This window comes from Nipponia nippon, unplaced genomic scaffold (genome assembly GCF_047370975.1).
Source record: "Nipponia nippon isolate SJK-2023a ecotype South Korea unplaced genomic scaffold, ASM4737097v1 scaffold_17, whole genome shotgun sequence".
NCBI lineage: Eukaryota > Metazoa > Chordata > Aves > Pelecaniformes > Threskiornithidae > Nipponia > Nipponia nippon.
Genome location: NW_028262333.1, coordinates 6,035,766 through 6,053,530, shown reverse-complemented (window position 1 = coordinate 6,053,530; position 17,765 = coordinate 6,035,766). Strand labels below are relative to the sequence as shown.

Sequence of the window (17,765 nt, the reverse complement as noted above, 5' to 3'; positions counted from 1 at the left end):
GGGAGCAGGGGGGTCCCTGCCCTGGCAGAGGCGGAGGGCAGGAGAGGGGAGGGCAAGGGGCTGAGCCCAGCGCCCAGAGGGAGGTGGGGGGCATGGACTTGGGGCAATAGATCCTGGGGTGCCCATGCAGGGGGTTGGGTTCCCCTCATGCTCGCACTCGCCCCACGGCTACACCCAAGCAGCCCTGGCATCCCTCCGCGTCCTGTGCGGAGGCTCCCCTAGGGAAAGCAGCTTTCAGGATAAAATCAGAGAGACTCAGCTACACTTCAGTCCTTAAATAAATACAAAGACACCGACCACCCTCAGCCCGGGCCGTGGCTGTGGCAGGCACCTGCCTGCGAGCACGGGACCTCGCACCGCTGGGAGAGAAGCTGCCGTCACCCGCTCCTCCAGGCGCTGAACCGAAGCCCCTGGACCGGGGCAGCTCCTGGCACACTCCTGGGAAAGGCCGGCTCCTCTTCCCTGAAGACCTGGCTCGGGTCTACAGTGATGCCAGGCCTGATGCCTCGTGGGGAAGGGGATGGCTGCAGGGGACTAACCCTGCGCTGGCCGCCATGGTGATGGCACCTCCGGTCCCTCCTTCCCACTTTCTTCACGGGGACGCACTGCTGAGCCGCTCCAGGCCACGGATGCGGCCACGTCCACTGCACGTCCGCACACGGGGATAGGCAGCTGGAGGAAGCTCCTAGATACATACACACGGGCACACACACACACCCTACTCCTCTTCTGCCAGTATTGCAGCGCAGCCGGTCCTTGGTGTTAGGGCAATCCGGGACCTGCCTGTTCTGAGACACAAAAGAGAGGGGTGGCACAGGGTGAGCGCAGCTCTTCATGCCCAGACAAGCCCCATGGGAGGGATGCCAGCCATGGGATGGTTGTTATCCCTGAGCACTGACTGCCATAACCCTGCGGGCTGCCAGGGCTCAGGCTCACACCTGTTGTCAGATGCTGCGGGGATGGTGGAGGGGATGCAGCAGGGACCAACCCCACGGCAGAATCATCCCCTCGCCTGATCAGAGGTGGGGGCTGAAGGGAAATGGCCGCTGCCTGGCAAGCTGTTCCCCCATCCCTCCCCTAGGTGTTCAGCCAACTGCCCAGGGTCTCAGGGTGAAGGACAGGGGCGCTCCCCTGGCCGAGGGTCCAAGCCTTACCCAAGTCCTTGGGGACTGGTTTCACCCCGGCCACTGCCTGAGCGTTCTGGCTGCGAGCCATGGCGCAGGGTGGGCGCCAGGGGTACTCGGACTGCAGGAGGAGATGGAACAGAAAAAGCGCATTATCAGAGACGTGAATCACAAGGCTGCACTCCATATTCGATTGCCAGGGTGTGAGGAGAAGGAGGACAAGGGCTGAGTGTTCATGTGCCAACAGGACACGTGCTCAGCTCCCTGCTCGGTGACTCGGTGGCCCTGGAAGAGCTGCTCACTTGGCAGCAAGCCCCAGACCCACTCACATGGGACCCTCTGCTCCCCCTCGTGCCGGCATGGGTAGACACTCACCGGGGAATAATGGTGGAAGTTTTGTCCCGGCGTGTGCTCGCCTGGCATCACTGGTGGGTATCGGAGCTGCTGCCACTCGTCGAAGCCGTGGTACATGGGGGGAGCCACGGGGGAACTGTACTGGTACTGGTACATGGGGCAGGCAGGGCTCACCGGCCCTGGCCGCGGCTCAGGGTGCAGCCTCTCTCCAGAAGCCTGCGAGGAGCCGGGAAGATGCTGGGGAGAGCCCGAGGGCAGCCTGCCACCACCACCCATTGCCCAGCTCAGAGCTGCCCCTCCAACAGGAGATGAGGGCCAGGCCTGCAGTCCCCAGCCCCTCCATCCAGGAAGGGTTCTTCCCCCATCCCCACCTGTTTGTGCTGTTTCAGCAGCTTCTTCAGTTTCTCCTTCTCCTCCTTCTCCCGCTGGCAGTCATCCTTGGAAGCTCGCAGCTGGGAGCAAGCGGGGGGGTTAGTGCAGAGCCCACCCTGCTACCCCCCGTGTCTGTGGGGCAGGGGATGCTGCCATGCCCTAGTGGAACACCTGCACTGGTCCCCCCATCAGACCCCCTGGAGAGGGGCAAGTGGAAGAGATGGGTGAAAGGAGATGCTCTGGTAGGGACAAGCTGAAGCAAAACCACTGCTCCAGCCCTTCTGTCCCTGCTCAGCCCCTGCTCTGAGGTGAGTACAGGGCTGTGGTGCTGGGGATAAGCACACCTCTGACACACCCAGGGGGGACATGGGGCTCCCGGGGTGCTGCTGGGGGCACCCAGTGTTGCTCACCTGGTTGTTGGAGAGGACCAGCTGCTTCTGCAGCTTCTCCAGCTGCTGCTTCAGCTCTTCCTTCTCCTCGTTCATCCTCTCCCTGTCACTCCGCTCCCGCTGGAAGTCCTCCTCGAAAATTTTCACCTGGCAGGAAGGAAGGGTGTGGGTGCACCTGGCTGGGGGTGGGCAGCTCCCCCATCACCCCGTCACTGCGCTGCCATCCCTGACCACACCAGCTATGCCAAGCCCCAGGCACATGGGTTGGCACGGTGGCCCATGGCTGTGGTCCCTCCAGCTGAAGGCTGGAGGATGCTGCATTTGGTGCCCCCCCTTCCCACCACCACGGCACAGACACAGATTAGGGCTGCTTGGCTGCTCCCGGCCACACCAGGCTCTTTGCCAGGGAGGTCCAGGGCACCTAGCTCCCTCCCTGCCTCCAGCAGCTCCGCGTCCTGCCCTACCTGCTGCTTGAGGAGCTCGTTCTGGGTCAGCAGCTCCTGCTGTGGCACCTTCCCCACCGGCTCCATGGTGCTGGCAAAGATGGGTGGTGGGGAGGCCTGGACGTTCAGGGCTTCCTCTAGCGCCTGGAGAGGAAGAGGAAGAGCAGGGAAGGGGGTCAGAGCGAGGTGCTGTGCCTATGACATCTCCAGAGGGCTATGGGCACATGCCCAGTGTGGGAAGTGGGTATAACTGGGCAAGAGCAAGAGGGACTACGGACCCCCCATCCCCCTTTCCTGGGAGCCTAAGGAGATGTGATGGGCATCGTCTGACACAAGCCCCCACCCGGGCAGGAGGGGGTTGATCAGGGTCAGTTTTGGATTTGAGAGAGAAGAGGACAGAGAACATAAAAGACATTTTGCAGGGAGGGGTTTTGCCCTGGCCCCCACCTTGTTCAGCCTCTGGATCTCCTTCTCCTGGTACTCCCGCTGCCTGGTGACTGGAGCCAGCTGCTCCTGCAGGAACCGCATCCTCTGCTGCAGGTCCCTCACCTCCATGGCCAGCCTCTCCTTCTCTGCCTGCAGGACCCAGGGGATGGAGATCAGCCAGGGCAGGGCGATGGGGCCAGCACCTCCCTGCTGCCCTTCTTGGGGGACTCACCTCCTCTGCTTCAATCCGGGACTTGGCCAGGAGCAGCTTGCGGTCAAAATCCCGTTGCTTTTGCTCCCGCTCTGACTCCAGCTCGGTCAGTGCCCTGCGGGCCTCGGCCAGCTCCTGGTGCAAGTCTGTGACCTGCCGGGAGGGAGTGGGGACATTGGTCTGCCTGCAAGGACCCCCATCGGGGGGCAAGGAGGCACAGGCAGCCCAAAACCTTCCCCAGCAGTGTCTCCACTGGCACCCAGCAAAGACATGCCCCCCAAGCACCCAGCTCTGGGCATCTAGCCTTACCTTCTGCTCATACTTCTGCTTCGTGGCTCGGAAGTGCTGATCCCATTGCTTATTCACCTCCAGCAGCTGTGGGGAGAGAGGGACAGCTGAACAGGAGCCCAGCCCCTGCCCTGAGCCAGCCATAGTGGTCCCCAGCAGCCTCCTGTCTCAAAAGCACCTCAGGGACCAGCTGGATAGAGATCCCGGTTCCAGCAGTGCTTCCCTGCAGCTCCACAGCCCTGCCCCAGTCTCCCCATGCCATCCCAGCCACGTGTCCTGCTCCCACCCTGTACCTGGCAGTGCCTCCCTTCCAGCCCCATCCTCACCTCCCTGCGCTGGTGCTCCAGGATCTTCACCTTCTTCTCCTTGGCCTCCAGCTCTCCTCTGCCTGGTGCCTTCTCCACCACGGCCCCGCTCTGCTGGACACGCACGGGGGGACCCTCAGGGCTTTTGCAGAGGCCATGCCCAAAGCCGGCTAAACACCAGCCAGTTCCCCTCCCATGGCCTCCTCCATCCCCTCGAGACCCTGAGAAGTCCTGTTGGTCATACTGGGACAAACTGGAGACCCGATTAAAGTGAGGCCACATTTGCTGATGTGTCAGAGGGCTCCTCGCCTCCTTCCCAGCCCTCTCCGAGGGCGATGCTGCTTCCTCACCTGCTGCTGCTCTGCAGCTTCCCTATTCCCACCGTCCTGGCTGCTCAGTGTCACCATTCTCCGGAGCTCCTGGTTCTCACACCTGCAGGCAGGGAGGGCCGGGTCAGCGGGAAGAAGCACCCAGGGCAGCCCCGTCCCCCTCCCCACCACCCACCCTCACCTGAGCTTCTCCAGTGCCTGGTTTCTCTGCTCCAGGTCCCGCTCCAGCTTCGTTCGCAGCTCCTTGTTCTCACTGTGCAGCGTCTCACACAGCGTCTGGGGGGCAAACACCGGCAGCATGAGGACCGCTGGCCAGCCCCAGGAGCCTGCCTGGCCACCCACCTCCCACCAAGCCCTGGCCTGCGGGTGGGTGTCCACCTTGGGGTGGACAGGAGGGGCTTGGTGGAGGAAAAAAAAAAAAAAAAAAAAAAAAGGGGAGGAAACCCCCATGAAGAGCCTGGTCAGCCCTCACTCACCTGCAGGAACGATGTTCTTTGCTCGTTCTTGTGCACCTTGGAGGCCAGGCGCTTGAGCTCGGAGGCCATGTAGCCCATGCGCACGAAGACCTGGTCCTTGCTGGCCTCCTTGGCGCAGCCGCTCAGCGTGCTCTCCAGCTGCTGCAGCTGGGGCAGCAGGTTGGCGTCCTCGTTCGGCGGCTGCTCCAAGTCCTGGGGAGGGGATGAAGCTCAGTCAGATTGGTTCAAGGAGCATTGCAAAGCTCCCTCTCAGGGCAGTCAGCCTCATCTCCCATCCAGGGCTGTGGTGGGGAGCTGAGCCAGCACTGAGACACTCTGCAACAGCCCTTGGTACACTGAAAAATTGTGTCAGCTTTGTAAAGGTTTGATTCCCAGCCGCTGGAGATGGGACACCAAGTCCCTGGGTGGAGGAGGATATTACGGCAGCAGCTCTCCCAGCTCATGGATTCCCCGTGCTCCTCGGCAGTCTGAGCAGACCACACTCCTGGCTTGCAAACAGCAACAGAGGTATCTCTACCCCTGGTCCCTTCTCCTCCTGAGCTCTCCCCATTGGCACACTAAGACTAGAAATCCCAGCTCCTGAGACTGTCCTTTCCACGTACGCCATGGTCAGCGCTGGGAGCTGAGGTTTTCCACGTGCGGGGTGGTCTTACCCCAGTCCTCATCTTCTTCTTCCCCCGTCCTACCTCTGCGGCTCCCCTGCCACCGTGGCACACCAGGCGCCGGACCCCAGGCTCTTTGGCAGGTGGCAGTCAAGAGGGTGATGCACGGGATTTAAACAGTGGCTGGGAGAGCCGGGGTCAGGACGCGCCCGCCAGCGTCAGGGCACACCCCCACCCACGCAGGAGGGGTGCCCCCAACAGGCTTGTCCTCCCCTGGTGCGGCTGGTTAACTCCTTCAATTGCCTAGGAGACACTGCCAGCACAACAGAGCCTGGCCCGGCACACGCGGCATCGCCGGGGAGGAGGTGGGGATGCGCTAGCACACCTTTGCCCGCTCCGCTCCCAGCCCTGCTGACTCAGCCTGCCACCTGTGGGAATGCCCCAGGCAGCTCCGCGTAGGGCCAGGAGGCCAGTGTGTTCCTGGTGCCCCGGCCCCGGGGTTTACAGCCCCAAAACTGCCATGGGAGGGTGTGTGCAGGGCACAGCACGGCCAACTCCTCCCACCAGCACCGGCAGGCACGGAGAGGCAGTGAGGACCTGAGCCCAGCTGGAGTGCCTGGGAGAGCTCGGGACTAACACCAATTGCCCAGCGGATGCCACCCCATTCTCCATCACCCCATGGCTGCACCCCAGGAGGGTCCAACGAGACTCAACCCCTCCTGGAGCCTCTCTGGTCAATGCAAACAGGGATGTGCAAGGACAGCATGTCCCCTTACCGGCACTGTGTGGTGTGAGCTGATGTTTGTCCCCCTTGGGCTCCCCATCCCTCCTCCCCTCCCTTCCAACACAGAAAAAAAGCCAGAGGAGGACAGGACGGGGCAGTGCCAGCCAGGGGGACATTCAGGTGGCAGCAAACGGAGCACATGGAGGTGCCTTGGCTGGGGCAGACCCTATCAGCAATGACGGGGCTTGGAGACCTGGTCCTCCCACCCAGTGCAGGCATCAGGAGGTGAGCGTCAGAGCATCTCTGACAGCTCCTCAAGTCATCACAGCCTTTCCTGTCACTGTCATGTGGTGTCTGGAGACGCTGGTGTCCCCAGCTGGCTGGGGCTGCTTTGCTGGCCCCGTGCCCAGGCAGCCCGGCCAGGCCACTTGTTCTCCGGAGCCCTTGCCCTTGGAGGGCAGGCTGCATGTTGTCCCCTCTTCCCGCCTTGGCTGGCTGAGAGGAGCGGTACACGCTGGAGCACACGTGCCATCACTCCCGAGCCCTCTGGCTCCAGCGAGACACGGCGAGGACCAGCCACGGGGCTGTGTGGTTCCCTCCTGCCTGCGGACTGGCCAGGTCCCCTCATCTTCATCGCTGGCAGAGGCTGGGCACAGCAGCACAAGCACTGTCCTGGGGGCCGTATGTGGGGCTGGCTCTGCTCCCCTGGGAACGCCTGGGTGCAGCTTATCCCTCTTCTGTGGTTTGCCCAAGGGCCACCTCGACACAGGTCCCCCAGCCCTGCCTGTACCTGCCGGCGGCTATGCCACCGGGGCACACCGCTGCCTGCCTGCGCACCCTCCCATGCCCCCGGTACCACCGCCACCACCACCGCACCAACAGGCTCAACTCTCCACCTGCCGCCCACCAAATCCCGCAGGCACCAGGGCTACTCACCGCTCTCACGCTCTCCTGGGGAAACCCCTGCGCTTCGACAGCGACGATCTCGAACTCTGAGGAGGATCCCTGCAAGGAGAGGCAGCCAGGTCACGTCTCCGCAGGGAATGGCAACCCAGGATGCCCACCACGCAGAGGCAGGGACTGCCGGGACAGGAGCACGGCAGGGAAGCTGACCCCTCCCTTTCAGATTTATCCTCATTTCTAGAGGCTAAAGGCTGCCTCCTTTTGCTTTAATTAGATTGAAAGTCTCTCCCTCCGGCCATGCCAGCACCAGCTCTCGCATTCACCAGACTCACACTTGGAGGAGATTTCCGTGCTTCCGCGTCTGGCTGGGCGCTGCCTGGGGCAGCCTGCGTGGAGCTGGGATCAGGGCCGACGGCTGCGGAGAGGGGAGAGGACATAGCCATGAGCCTTTTGGAGAGCAGGGCCTCTCCCTGCCTGGCGCCGGGATGCAGAGAGCAGACACCCTGCGAGGTCAGGCACCAATGGATGGTTTCTACCCCAGCTATGGGGACGGGACAGAAACCTCCCTCCAGGAAAAGGGAGGATGGCAGTGGGTTGATACACTCCAGAGATGACAGGGCTGCAAGAAACCTTTGTGGAAGTCTTTACACCCTCTCCCTTCCCCTGAGCTCAGGATCCTGAGCCATCAGGTTATCCCCCCGCAGCGAGCCTCGCATCTCCTACCTCCAGTTCCCACCAGGTCCTCCAAGGAAGATGATGCCATCAGCATTTTGTTGTCCTTCACAAGGTCCTCCGCCTTCTGCCGCAGCTTGGATGCCTCCACCTGGGACTCCTCCAGCAGCTCTCCTGTTGTGGGCAACAGAAGGATGCTCACCCTCCTTCCCCAAGTGCCTGTCCTGCAGCAGCCCCATCCACCAACACCAAGCCCCCTGCTTGGGTGGAGAGGTGCCCAGCGTGGTTGTTGTTCATCCAGAAAGAACTCCTCTTGGCCAAATCCAACAGCAAAGCTCTATCAGTGGCTCAGTGGCTGCAGAGTCCCCCATGCTGACACACAGAGGACTGGTTACAGGAGGCAGCTTGGCAGCACTGCATCTCTCAGAGTTCTCCTTGGCTTCCCAGAAGAGCCCAATTTAAGCCTAGGTGGTGGACCTAGGGGTCCAGCCTGCCCGCTTTGGGCTCTGGCACCGGCAATGCAATCCTCTCCCCGCCCCGCACAGCTGCTCCCACATCAGTGGGTCCCAGTCCCAGGTAGGGGCACGACGACGCGACAGGAATCACGAGGCAGGTGGAAATTCGGCTGCAGAAGCAGGACTCGAAAGTGGAAGCTGGGTCACGAGACCGAAAACAAAACTGGGGGCGGGTGGGGGAAGGCAGCCAAGGAGGAGAAAGGGGGTGGCACGACTCGGCTGGGGCATTTCAATGCCAGCACGTCCCTGCCGCTGTGGGCAGCATCCAATGCTGGGGTCTTCGAGCTGCACCCAGGAAAAGCCCCTGACCTGACAGAGGTTGCGGGAGGTGGGGGCTTTCAAAGGCAGAACAGATCCTGGCATCTGCGGCCTGCCACGGCAGGACTCTGGGAAGCTGACCTTGCTCCATCATTTGCCTTTTTTTCAGCCATTTATCCCACTATAAAGCACCCCAGGAGTTCAGCAAAAGCCTTGCTCCCTCTGCACCGCCGTGTGAAAAAGCCCAGACATCCTGCTCGACCCCCAGGGCAGGGAGAGCTTTGCTATTGCCCCGGTGCCAAGACCCCCAGCTTCTTATAGCACCCTTCCTAAACAGAGCAAGAAACCCCCAGGCTCGGTGGGCACAGGCTGAGCTGCCTCAAAGGCGAACTTCATCCTCCAGCCATGCAGCAGTTACCGATAGACTTGATCCCCTGCATCTTCTCCTTCAGCCGGGCGTTCTCCTCCACCAGCCGCTCAAAGGCTGTGGATCCATTCTCCTCTGTCCCCCCGCCAGGGTCGTAGATGCGGTATGGTCCTCTCCCTTCCATGCCCGCCATTCAGTCGCCTACCTCCCAGCCGGGCATCCCTGCAAGGCAACGGAGCACAGCGTCACCTTCCTCTGGCCCCGGATGGCACCGCGGTCCCCCGGTCCCAGCCGTGCAGGGGTCTGGGGTGCCACGCCAACAGAGGCAGGGCTGCCTCGCTGCTCGCCGGCCAGCAGAGAAGTGTCCCAGGTAAAGGCACTTCCCCCTCCAGCCCTGCTTGGCGTGAACGTGCCGGGGTGACTCATGGCCATGAGAAGTGTCATGCGAGGAGGCATCACCAGCACCCCCACCCGAGGCCGGCTCTCACCCTTGCGGGGCGTGGGAGTCCCCGAGGAGGTCACAGCCGCCTGCCCCTGCATCCCCATGGGGACAGAGACCCAGCCCAGGAGCATCCACCCTCACCAGTGTGGACCCAGGCCCCTTCACTGGAGCATCCCGCTCACCGCAGGGTATTTTTGGGGGGCAGAAAGGGTTACAGAGGGCTGTTTGGGTAGGGGCAGTGTCTGCAGCTGCAAAAGCCTTAACCCACAGCCGGTGGGCTGTTTGGGCAGCACCGGTGGGGGGTAGACAAGCCCCAGCAGCCAGGCAGGGACCCGCTCTGCCCTTTGGCTCAGCCAGTGAGAAACCGGCTGCCAACAGCACGGCTTCCCAAATCAGGACACAGGGAACAGCCAGGCATGTGCCAGGCTGGGAACAAACTACGAGGAGAGGCAACACCCGCACGCAGCACGCTATTTGCTTTTTTAATTCCTTGCATTCGTGGGTGGCCCAAGGCCTCCCTCTTGCTAAGGTCTGGCCTGGGGATGGCTGGGCAACATCCTGGCCCCAGGTCTCGCCCATCTCCTGGGGGTGATAAAGCAGCTGCTGTGAATTACAGCCCAACTTATCAAAAATACCCTGCTCTGCCGATGCACGCTCACTATAAAGCAGGGCAGCGTGGCAGCCGAGACAGCCCTGGGGGCGATGCCAGCCAGAGCTGGGGTACTGCCTGCAGTGCCAGCTGCCGGGAGGCACCGTGGGGACCCCCAAGTGCTCTTCCACCCAGCCAAGGCAGCTGGGCGCTCATGAGCAGGAAGGGGCCAAGGGGGGACCATTTTGAAAGAGGAAGGGGGGAAGCCTGTACCTGAAACCGCCTCGACCTCAGACTAATGCTCATGCCACAAGCGATCTGGGCTGATCACCGGTTTAGTTAGATGACCTGCCTGCCAGGGAGCGGCAGGGACTTTCCAGATGACAACTGCCACCTGGCAGCATCCACAACTGGAGCGGCAATTAACACGTGCCTTGGTGGCAGGTAATTACGCACGGCCTCAGCGGCAGTCTGTTTTTGGGAGATGCATCCATCAGTAGGTCTCGCCTTCCTCCTGCTCTGCAGGTGCTGCCAAGCCCCCCCATCGCCCATGGCTCCACGCAGGGAGCCGGCAGCCCCGTCCCAAGCAGCTGGAGGTGGTGACCACCGGGAGCTGCCCAGCTGCAGGGCGGGCTGAGCAGCGGCTATTTCTGGAGCCCATAGCAGCTGACAGGAAGCTGCAGCAGAACCGGGGCAGTTTCCATGCCGCGGGTCCCGGCACAAGGCAGCACTGCCACAGCCAGTACAAAATCCCCCCTGCTACAGGACAAGGAAAACTCCCCGAGCAGACCTGCTGGTGGACGGGATGGAGCCCAGCGTGGTGGGGCAGCACACACACGACCTGGGGATCCAGTGCCACCTCCACTGCAGGGAAATGCCATCGCCAGTGGCCACGCTACCCGCCTGGCCAGCCTGGCGGAGGACGGGGACAATATCACAGGCAGGCTGGGGACCTGACGCTTTCTCAACAGCGTCTGGTCACCATGTGCTGCTCCAGATGTAAACCTGAGGCTCTGGCAGGAGCTGGTTAACAAAGCGATCTTACAGCAAGCATCTCACAGGGTGTCCATGTCCTCTGCCAGGACAAACCCAGCTGTGAGTCGGGGAAGGTGGGGACAAGCTGCCCTCTCCCATGGCATCCTTTCCCCATGCGGCTTTGCAGCAGTCTGAAATACCAGCCCGATTTTCTTGTGCTCCAGACCCCAAACCGGTCAGTTTTCCACCTCGCCCTGTGGCACACATGCAGGAGGTCCCCTACCCCTGCACATCCCTGTCTGCAAGGCAACGTGGCACCAAACACCCAAACCCAAGCTGCACTGATCACCTTGCCCACTGGCAGAGCTCACCCATGGCGACCACATATTCTTTCAGATGGATGGAGCCACTGAAAGCCTATGCTATTCCCAATTCTCATGGTTTTATCAAGGATTTTCCTACCCAAGGTCTGCACCCTACCAGGCAGACAGCAGCAGAGGGGTCACTGGAGGTATTTTCAAACAGCAGCCGGGGAGAGGAACTGAACTATCCCCAGCTGACAGAAGCACAAACCAGCCACAAATTCACCAGCATCAAAGACCCAGCAAGAGAGGGGGGTTTCCACAGCATCCGAGCCCATCGCTGGGGTCATGGCGGGTTTGCCCAGGGTGGAGGAAAAGCCCCATTTCTGCAAGGAGCCGCTGGGACTGAGCTGTCACCCTGGGGACTGGACCCTGGACCAGATCACTGCTCCCAGTCTGGTTTGGTTTTTTTTCCTTGAGAGTTCTGAAAGGTGAGATTTGCAGTGAAAAACGTCACATTTCAATAAAAACACCAGGGGAGGAAAGAGAGGACTATAGATGAGCACCTAACAATGGTTAGAAATGCAAAGAAAACAACACTACCACAAACTCCAGAAGAAATGACCAAACCACCAGAAAACACTTCTCTTTTTGCTAATCAACAGTTCCTAAGCTAACGAGATGGTATTTCACAGCCCCAGGGGCTGAGGGCCAGCCACGGACCATGGCTGCTCGGGTGTAGCTCACCGGCAGAGGCTGCCAGACGCCGTGGTTGCCCGTGGGCGTCGCTGGTTGCAAGCGGGGCACCGAGACCTTTAGGTAGTAAATTTTTATGACAACTCAGCAAAAGGAGAGAATGAGAGTAGGAGAGGGCAGGGGAGACTCCCAGGCGAAGACGAAAGCAGGGTGATATTTAAATAGCTGCGCTGCGGCTTGGGAGTGAGCTGGCTCTGTGTAGCCGTGGCCAGACTGTTCCCCACTGTCACCCAGGAATATATGCATCACTGCCACGGCCACCAGCACCGCAGCCCTCGCTGCACCGGCCACGCAGAAGCTGTAGAAGGAAACAATTCCTGCTTTAAAATTACTTAACAGCTGAAGACATGAAGGCAGAGGATGCGAATTCTGCACAGGGAGCAGGCTGGCACCGCTGGAGGGTTGCTGTCGGCAGTGAGCCCCGGGGCAGAGACCAGCCTGCCGAGGCCGTGGGCTTGGCAGCCCATCAGTTCCCATCCCAAGATCCATGGTGGGGGCTCGGCCCAGCCCTTAGGAGAACGGGGTTTTCCTTACCACGGCGTACAGCATTCCCAGGAAGTCTCCTCCCCGCCAGGATCGCACGAGGCGAAAACAAATCCCTGCAGGCTGCCAGCATCGTTTTCCCATGACTGGGTCTGCTGGGCCCCTGGAATCCCTCCTCCTCAGAGGGAAAGCAAAAGCCACTCAAGATAGATGATATGGAGGAATTTTTTTTTGTTTAATCATTTTACTGGAATTCAGCAAAATGCCACAGCCCCCGGCCCAGTTTCTTTTCCTCTCCAGAGCTCCAGCAGCTCCCAAGCTCCAGGGACGACCATTCCTGGGCTGGTCTCATTCGCAGGGAAACAAAAGCAGAGATGGCTTTAGGAGGAAACAACAATAAGGAGAGTTTCTGGGCACGGCAGTCCAGAAAACTGGACTCCCTAGGCTGAGCGTAATAAAAGAAAAGGAAAGCAGGCATTGCAAGGCTCAGGTCTCAGCGGGAAAGGTCTGAACTTCCACTTGAAGCATTTTTCTTCCCAGCCTGCCCAGCTGCAGAGAGAGGGTGGGAAATGCAAGAGCCCCATCCAAAACGCAGTAGATGTTACAGACGTGCTCCGGCCAGAAATCCCACCCTTGCCTGAGAAACCCACCTCCCTCAGAGGCTTCCCAAAACAACCTGCTTCCAATGAGGTTGCTCACAAGGAAAATAAAGCATTTCCCCATTCGGAGCCAGGTTTACAAACATGGGTAACCACACACAGCTGCAGGGCTCCTCACCACAGGTCCGAGCTCTGGCGCAGGCAGGACAGGCAGCCAGACTTGGTGGTGGTGTTCCCCTGGGCAGCACGGTCGCGTTTTACACGACACCCTGTCTTCTGCTGCAAAGACATCTCGCTTCATGCTGCCTGCTCCGTTTCTTCCCCCCCGCAGAGCTCAGTAGCATCATGGCTGCTTGTCACAGCACTCAAAAGCAGAGCAAGGCACAGCTACCCCGTTCCTTGCAGCTCCAGCACAACCTGGGCTACTCCTGTCCAACCTGCTGTGCTTCAGCCAGGCAACAACCAAGCAGCAGAAGACAGCGGCACCGCAAAGCTACAGCAGCAAAGCTACCTCTGTCGCCCAAAGCATAAGAATTGTTGCTTGAAAACAAAATCTGCAATGCCACAGGAGTAGATGGTTCAGCTTCCTCCACCCACGAGTGTTTTGTACCAGCTGCTGGCAAGCAACAACCCACGGCCCTGTGCTAAATAGGTCTGTTTGGCACAGGTCAGGCTGAAAGGGCGTCGTGGGATTTCTTGCAGAGCCCAGGAACGATGCCAAAGGCTGCAAAAAGCCTTTCCTCTTTTCTTATTGTTTACTTCGCCTCACCACAGAGGCAGCTCTCAAGGACGTGCCTGGCTGGAGCCTTCCTGCCTCCAGAACTCGCCCCAGCAGTCAAAGTCCGGTCTCCTGGCTCCAGCACGCTTTGGCTGCCTTTGCCAGCGGTCTGGATGCAATTTGCACTCCAAAAGAGCTTGTGGCAACGGAACAGCTCTTACTCACCCAAGCAGATAGAAATAACGAGCTAAAGGGGCAAAGGCTGCATTTGCCTCCCTGATACAGGGAGCAACCTGAGCCCTGGGGCGCTGAGGAATGGGACGGCCAGATCTCCAAGAGGCTGCGGGTCCCCACTAAGTCCCATCCGCGGCTATTTTCACCCCAAAGCAGGGCGGACGGGCAGCATCTTCCCTTCCCCTGCCCTCAGCGGGGGGTTTAGCCTGGAATGGAGGGGAGACGGGGAGGCAAGCTGTGCACCAGCTCCCCGAGGAGGGCAGGCTGCCCTCCCCGCTCCGGCTATTCCAGCCTCCGGACCCGCATCTGGTGCGGACTCCCCCATCGGCCGGACCCTCGCACTGGCCCTGCCCCAGGGGGAACCGCAAGCCCCGGAACAGTCAGCAGAGAGATGCGTGGGCCTGGGGGAAACGCCGGGGTTGTGCAAGGCAGAGCGAGAGGAGGAGCGAGCCCGGGGCACGGCGGCGGTGCGGGGCCGCCCGGCCCGAGGGAGCAGCAGGGACCCCCGCACCGGCACCTCCGAGCCCTTCTCCTCTCCTCCCCCCGGGCATTGCCACCGCCGGTGAACCCCGGCTCCGCTGCAACCACCCTGCCTTCTCGGGAGCGGAGAGGGGAGCCGGCAGCCACTGCCCTGCCCCGACCGAGGCACGGCACGACTGTCGCGACAAGCCCGCAGCACCCGGGCCGGCCCCGGAGCCGGTCCCCGGGGGACGGCGCAGCCCCGGCCCCCTCCGGGGTTTCACCTCGGCCGCCCGCGGAAACCGACAGCCCAGATACGGCTCAACGTGCAGCCCCGAGCCCCGCCAGCCCCTCCCCACCGCCGGGACCCCTCACCGGGGCGGCACGACCCGGTGTCCCGGGCAAGGCCCCTCTCCCCAAGGGCGGCGGGCCCCCGTACCGCTCCGGACTCACCTGCCAGTGCGTCCCCGAGGCAGGGCCGGTACCGGGGCTGCTGCTGCTGCTGCTGCTGCTGCCGGTGCCGGTACCGGTACCGCTCCGCTCCGCCGCCAGCACAGGAGGAAGCGGTGCGGGGCGGGGGGCGACAGTTCCGCCCCCGGGAAATTCCCAGCCTGACGGACAGGCGCCACAGCCAATCGGCGCGGAGCGGAGGGTATAAAGATGGAGGGAGGCGGGGAAGGCAGCGAGCGGTCTGTCATGGCGGGGGTGGTTGGTGCTTCTGCTGCTGCGCCCTCCGTGGGCCTGTGCGGGGTCCCGCGGGTCTGCCCCGCATCGTGGGGCCCCGGGGGGTGGAAGGAGCCGTCCTCCCGCCACCTTAGCGGGGTCTGCGCTCCTTGGGGAGCGGCAGGCCCGAGCCCGGCAGCGGCGCCCCCGGCTTATCGAGAGACAAAATGGCGGGGCCGAGGGGCGGGCAGGGCCCGGCCGCGGCGGCTGCCTGCCGGCGGGGAGGAACCCTCTTGCACCCCGGTGCCGCTCGTGGGGTGCAGCCGGTTTGGGGGGGTGGAGGAGCAGCTGAGAGGAGGCCGTGCTGAGGAGACCCCGGGTCCCCAGCCGCTGTGGCAGGTGGGCTGCAGCAGCCCCCGGCTCTCCCTACAGCAGTCCCCTCGGCTTGCGTACTCCCGCTGAGGCTCACAGACCTTCCCTCTGAGGCAGGGAGAGTTACCCACCGAGGCCGTGCCTCTGAGTCGCATTACACAAGGCACTTACACCCCCCAGCTGCAGCATTTATTACCAGGGATCCTTTTCCTCTGCACCGCTGCTTTGATTATTGTACGTTTGTGAACACCAGAAATCGGCCAGAGGAGCAGGAACCATAGATAATGCCTTCAGGTTTCGCATAGCTCTTCAGGACTTGCTCTGTAGCTACCTGATTTTCTTTCTTGTGTTGGTTTTGCCAACAAACCAGAAGCAAAGCAAGCCTGCTGTGAGCCGGCACGCTGCTCGCTCTCTGCCTCTGCTCCCGACATCTTTCTGCAGGCGGCTGCTGCTGGGCTCGCAGACGTGTCCTTCACTGGTGATGGTGCTGTTTCCAGCTGTCCTAGTCCTGCCTTCCTACTCAGTTCAGACAGTTCCACTGCTTCTTGGCGATGTGATGGTTTTTTTTTGGGTTGTAAAAATTAAAACAATTTCCTTTCCCTGAGTGCCCTTCATTCCAACCAGGATGTCGCCCTGGCAGCCTGGCTGGGTTATGAGGTGGCTCAGCGGGTGCTGGGACCCCGACGTGCTCTTTGGCTGTGCTCCTGTCCGAGGTCTCGACTGGGGATGAGACAGCAGGACCCCACGCACAGGCAACATCTTCCCTTTTGTTCCCCAAAGTGCTTGTTTCACCCCAGAGGCCCAGTGCTGTTCTGTAAACCCTCAGAAAACCTGTTTTCAAAGCTAAATGCAGTCCCACAGAACCAGAAAGCATCTTGTTTATAAGATAACATCTCAGCCCGCAAAAAATAGCCAAACCCTGCTCTATTTCTTTGAGGAGGGAAGGGGGGGTGGCACAATTCGGCTTTGCAGCGCTCTGGGCTGAGCCCGAAAAGCTGCCTGCCTTCCCCTTGCTCCGTCTTGGGCACGCTCGCACTGAAAAAAAGCATCGCTCTACTCACCCGGCCGGGTCGCGGAGGGGCTCGAGGTGGTGAGAGCCCTTTGGGCCAGGCGCTCTCCGGCTGCGATCCCCAAATGCAGGAAGGCCAGCCCAGCTGAGCTTACTTTTAGGCATGGAGAAGGGGAATTCCCCATGATGGAGGTCCCAGACAGCCTCTGTGTGGTTTTGATAAGGAGCCAGGCACCGCTTAAAGGGCTCTCCTGTGCTGTTCCTTCCAGGGGCCACTGACCCGTGTCAGGTGTTAGTCAGCAAAAGGAGGGAGGGGGCTGTCGGGGGGGCTGTGATTCACTTTTGGACAACGGGAGAGCCTGGTTACATCATTCTCCTCGCCTGGTTTCTGAACGGCTTCAGCGGGTTTACAAACATGTCATGCTTCTCCCCGGGGAAACTGCTGCATCTTGCGAGAGGCATCGCCGTTGTCCCTTGTGTGTTTCCATCCCGTTCTCGTCCATCTCTGGAGTCCGACAAGGATGCGTGTTCCTGGGGGAGCGGGGAAGAGCTGGTGGAGCCGGGCAGGTGACGGTGTGCCGGGGTTGCAGGTAGTCCCTGGAACCCACCCACCAAGACACCCGGCGGTCAGAGCCAAGGCTGGAGCCAGCTGCTGCTGGAATAAACACCACGGATTTAAGCGTTTCTGTTTCACAGAGGCCGACTCCAGCTCCCCAGCTCCTCACCAGCGTTGTACCTGGCAGGGCGTTGGGTCTACATTCGCCAGGCGTGAACTGCTTTGCTTTAGTCCGGCTGGTTTAGGTGGTGGGAGCATGGGTGTTGGCAGGAGGGGTGAGGAGCCAGGGGGTCTGGGGCCTGCCGGCAGCCTAGGTACCCACGGAGGTGGTCGGTCGACGGCGTGCTCTCACCCAGCACCTCTCCACCTCTCTAACCAGCTGCAATTTGTGTTTCTTACCTGAGGTCGCCAGCTTGGGCTGGCCCAAACGCCAGGACGAATTTCACTACGAAAACCAAAGGCTCTTGGTCATAGAATCATAGAATCATAGAGTTGGAAGGGACCCACAAGGATCATCGAGTCCAACTCCTGTCCCTGCATAGGACAACCCCAAAAATCACACCCGTTGGTACCGTTGGTCCTTCCTTGTTCCTTCTGTCCTGCCGTGCTCCCAGGAGAGCAAACTCACCTGACCGCAGCTGTGATTCATGAGCACGCCTGCGTGGCTGTGAAGATGTGCTCATAGCTGACACTTTTACATACTAGGGGTTTTTTGGCACGGAGGGCTGGGTTCAGCACCTTCAGCGGAGGCTCATTCATGTGAAGGCACCTTGATTGCTTCCGTGTTTGTGGCCGTGCTGCGGGAAACGGGGCGAGAAGGAGCACAGGCCACGGGTGGGAGTGGTGGAGC

General features: G+C 61.1%; 1 protein-coding gene across 3 annotated transcripts; it reads right to left on the bottom strand.

The window, feature by feature from the left end:
• Nucleotides 1-260: 260 nt before the first annotated feature.
• Nucleotides 261-16,565, bottom strand: TNIP1 (TNFAIP3 interacting protein 1). 3 transcript variants are annotated; one of them, XM_087753852.1, is made up of 18 exons: nt 16,412-16,565; nt 8,810-8,980; nt 7,670-7,792; nt 7,279-7,361; nt 6,980-7,048; nt 4,718-4,909; nt 4,423-4,517; nt 4,263-4,344; nt 3,934-4,026; nt 3,629-3,694; nt 3,341-3,472; nt 3,130-3,258; nt 2,704-2,826; nt 2,261-2,386; nt 1,850-1,930; nt 1,500-1,694; nt 1,155-1,245; nt 261-788 (listed from the first exon to the last, which is right to left on the bottom strand). In XM_087753852.1, the coding sequence occupies exons 2-18, from the start codon at nt 8,949-8,951 to the stop codon at nt 763-765; spliced, it is 1,848 nt and encodes a 615-aa protein (XP_087609978.1). In that variant the 5' UTR covers nt 8,952-8,980; nt 16,412-16,565; the 3' UTR covers nt 261-762. The 3 variants fall into 3 exon arrangements, with proteins under 3 accessions (XP_087609978.1, XP_087609977.1, XP_087609979.1); XM_087753851.1 differs by lacking the exon at nt 16,412-16,565 and adding an exon at nt 14,769-15,191; XM_087753853.1 differs by lacking the exon at nt 16,412-16,565 and adding an exon at nt 14,769-15,190 and having other exon boundaries at nt 3,934-4,023.
• Nucleotides 16,566-17,765: the final 1,200 nt, after the last annotated feature.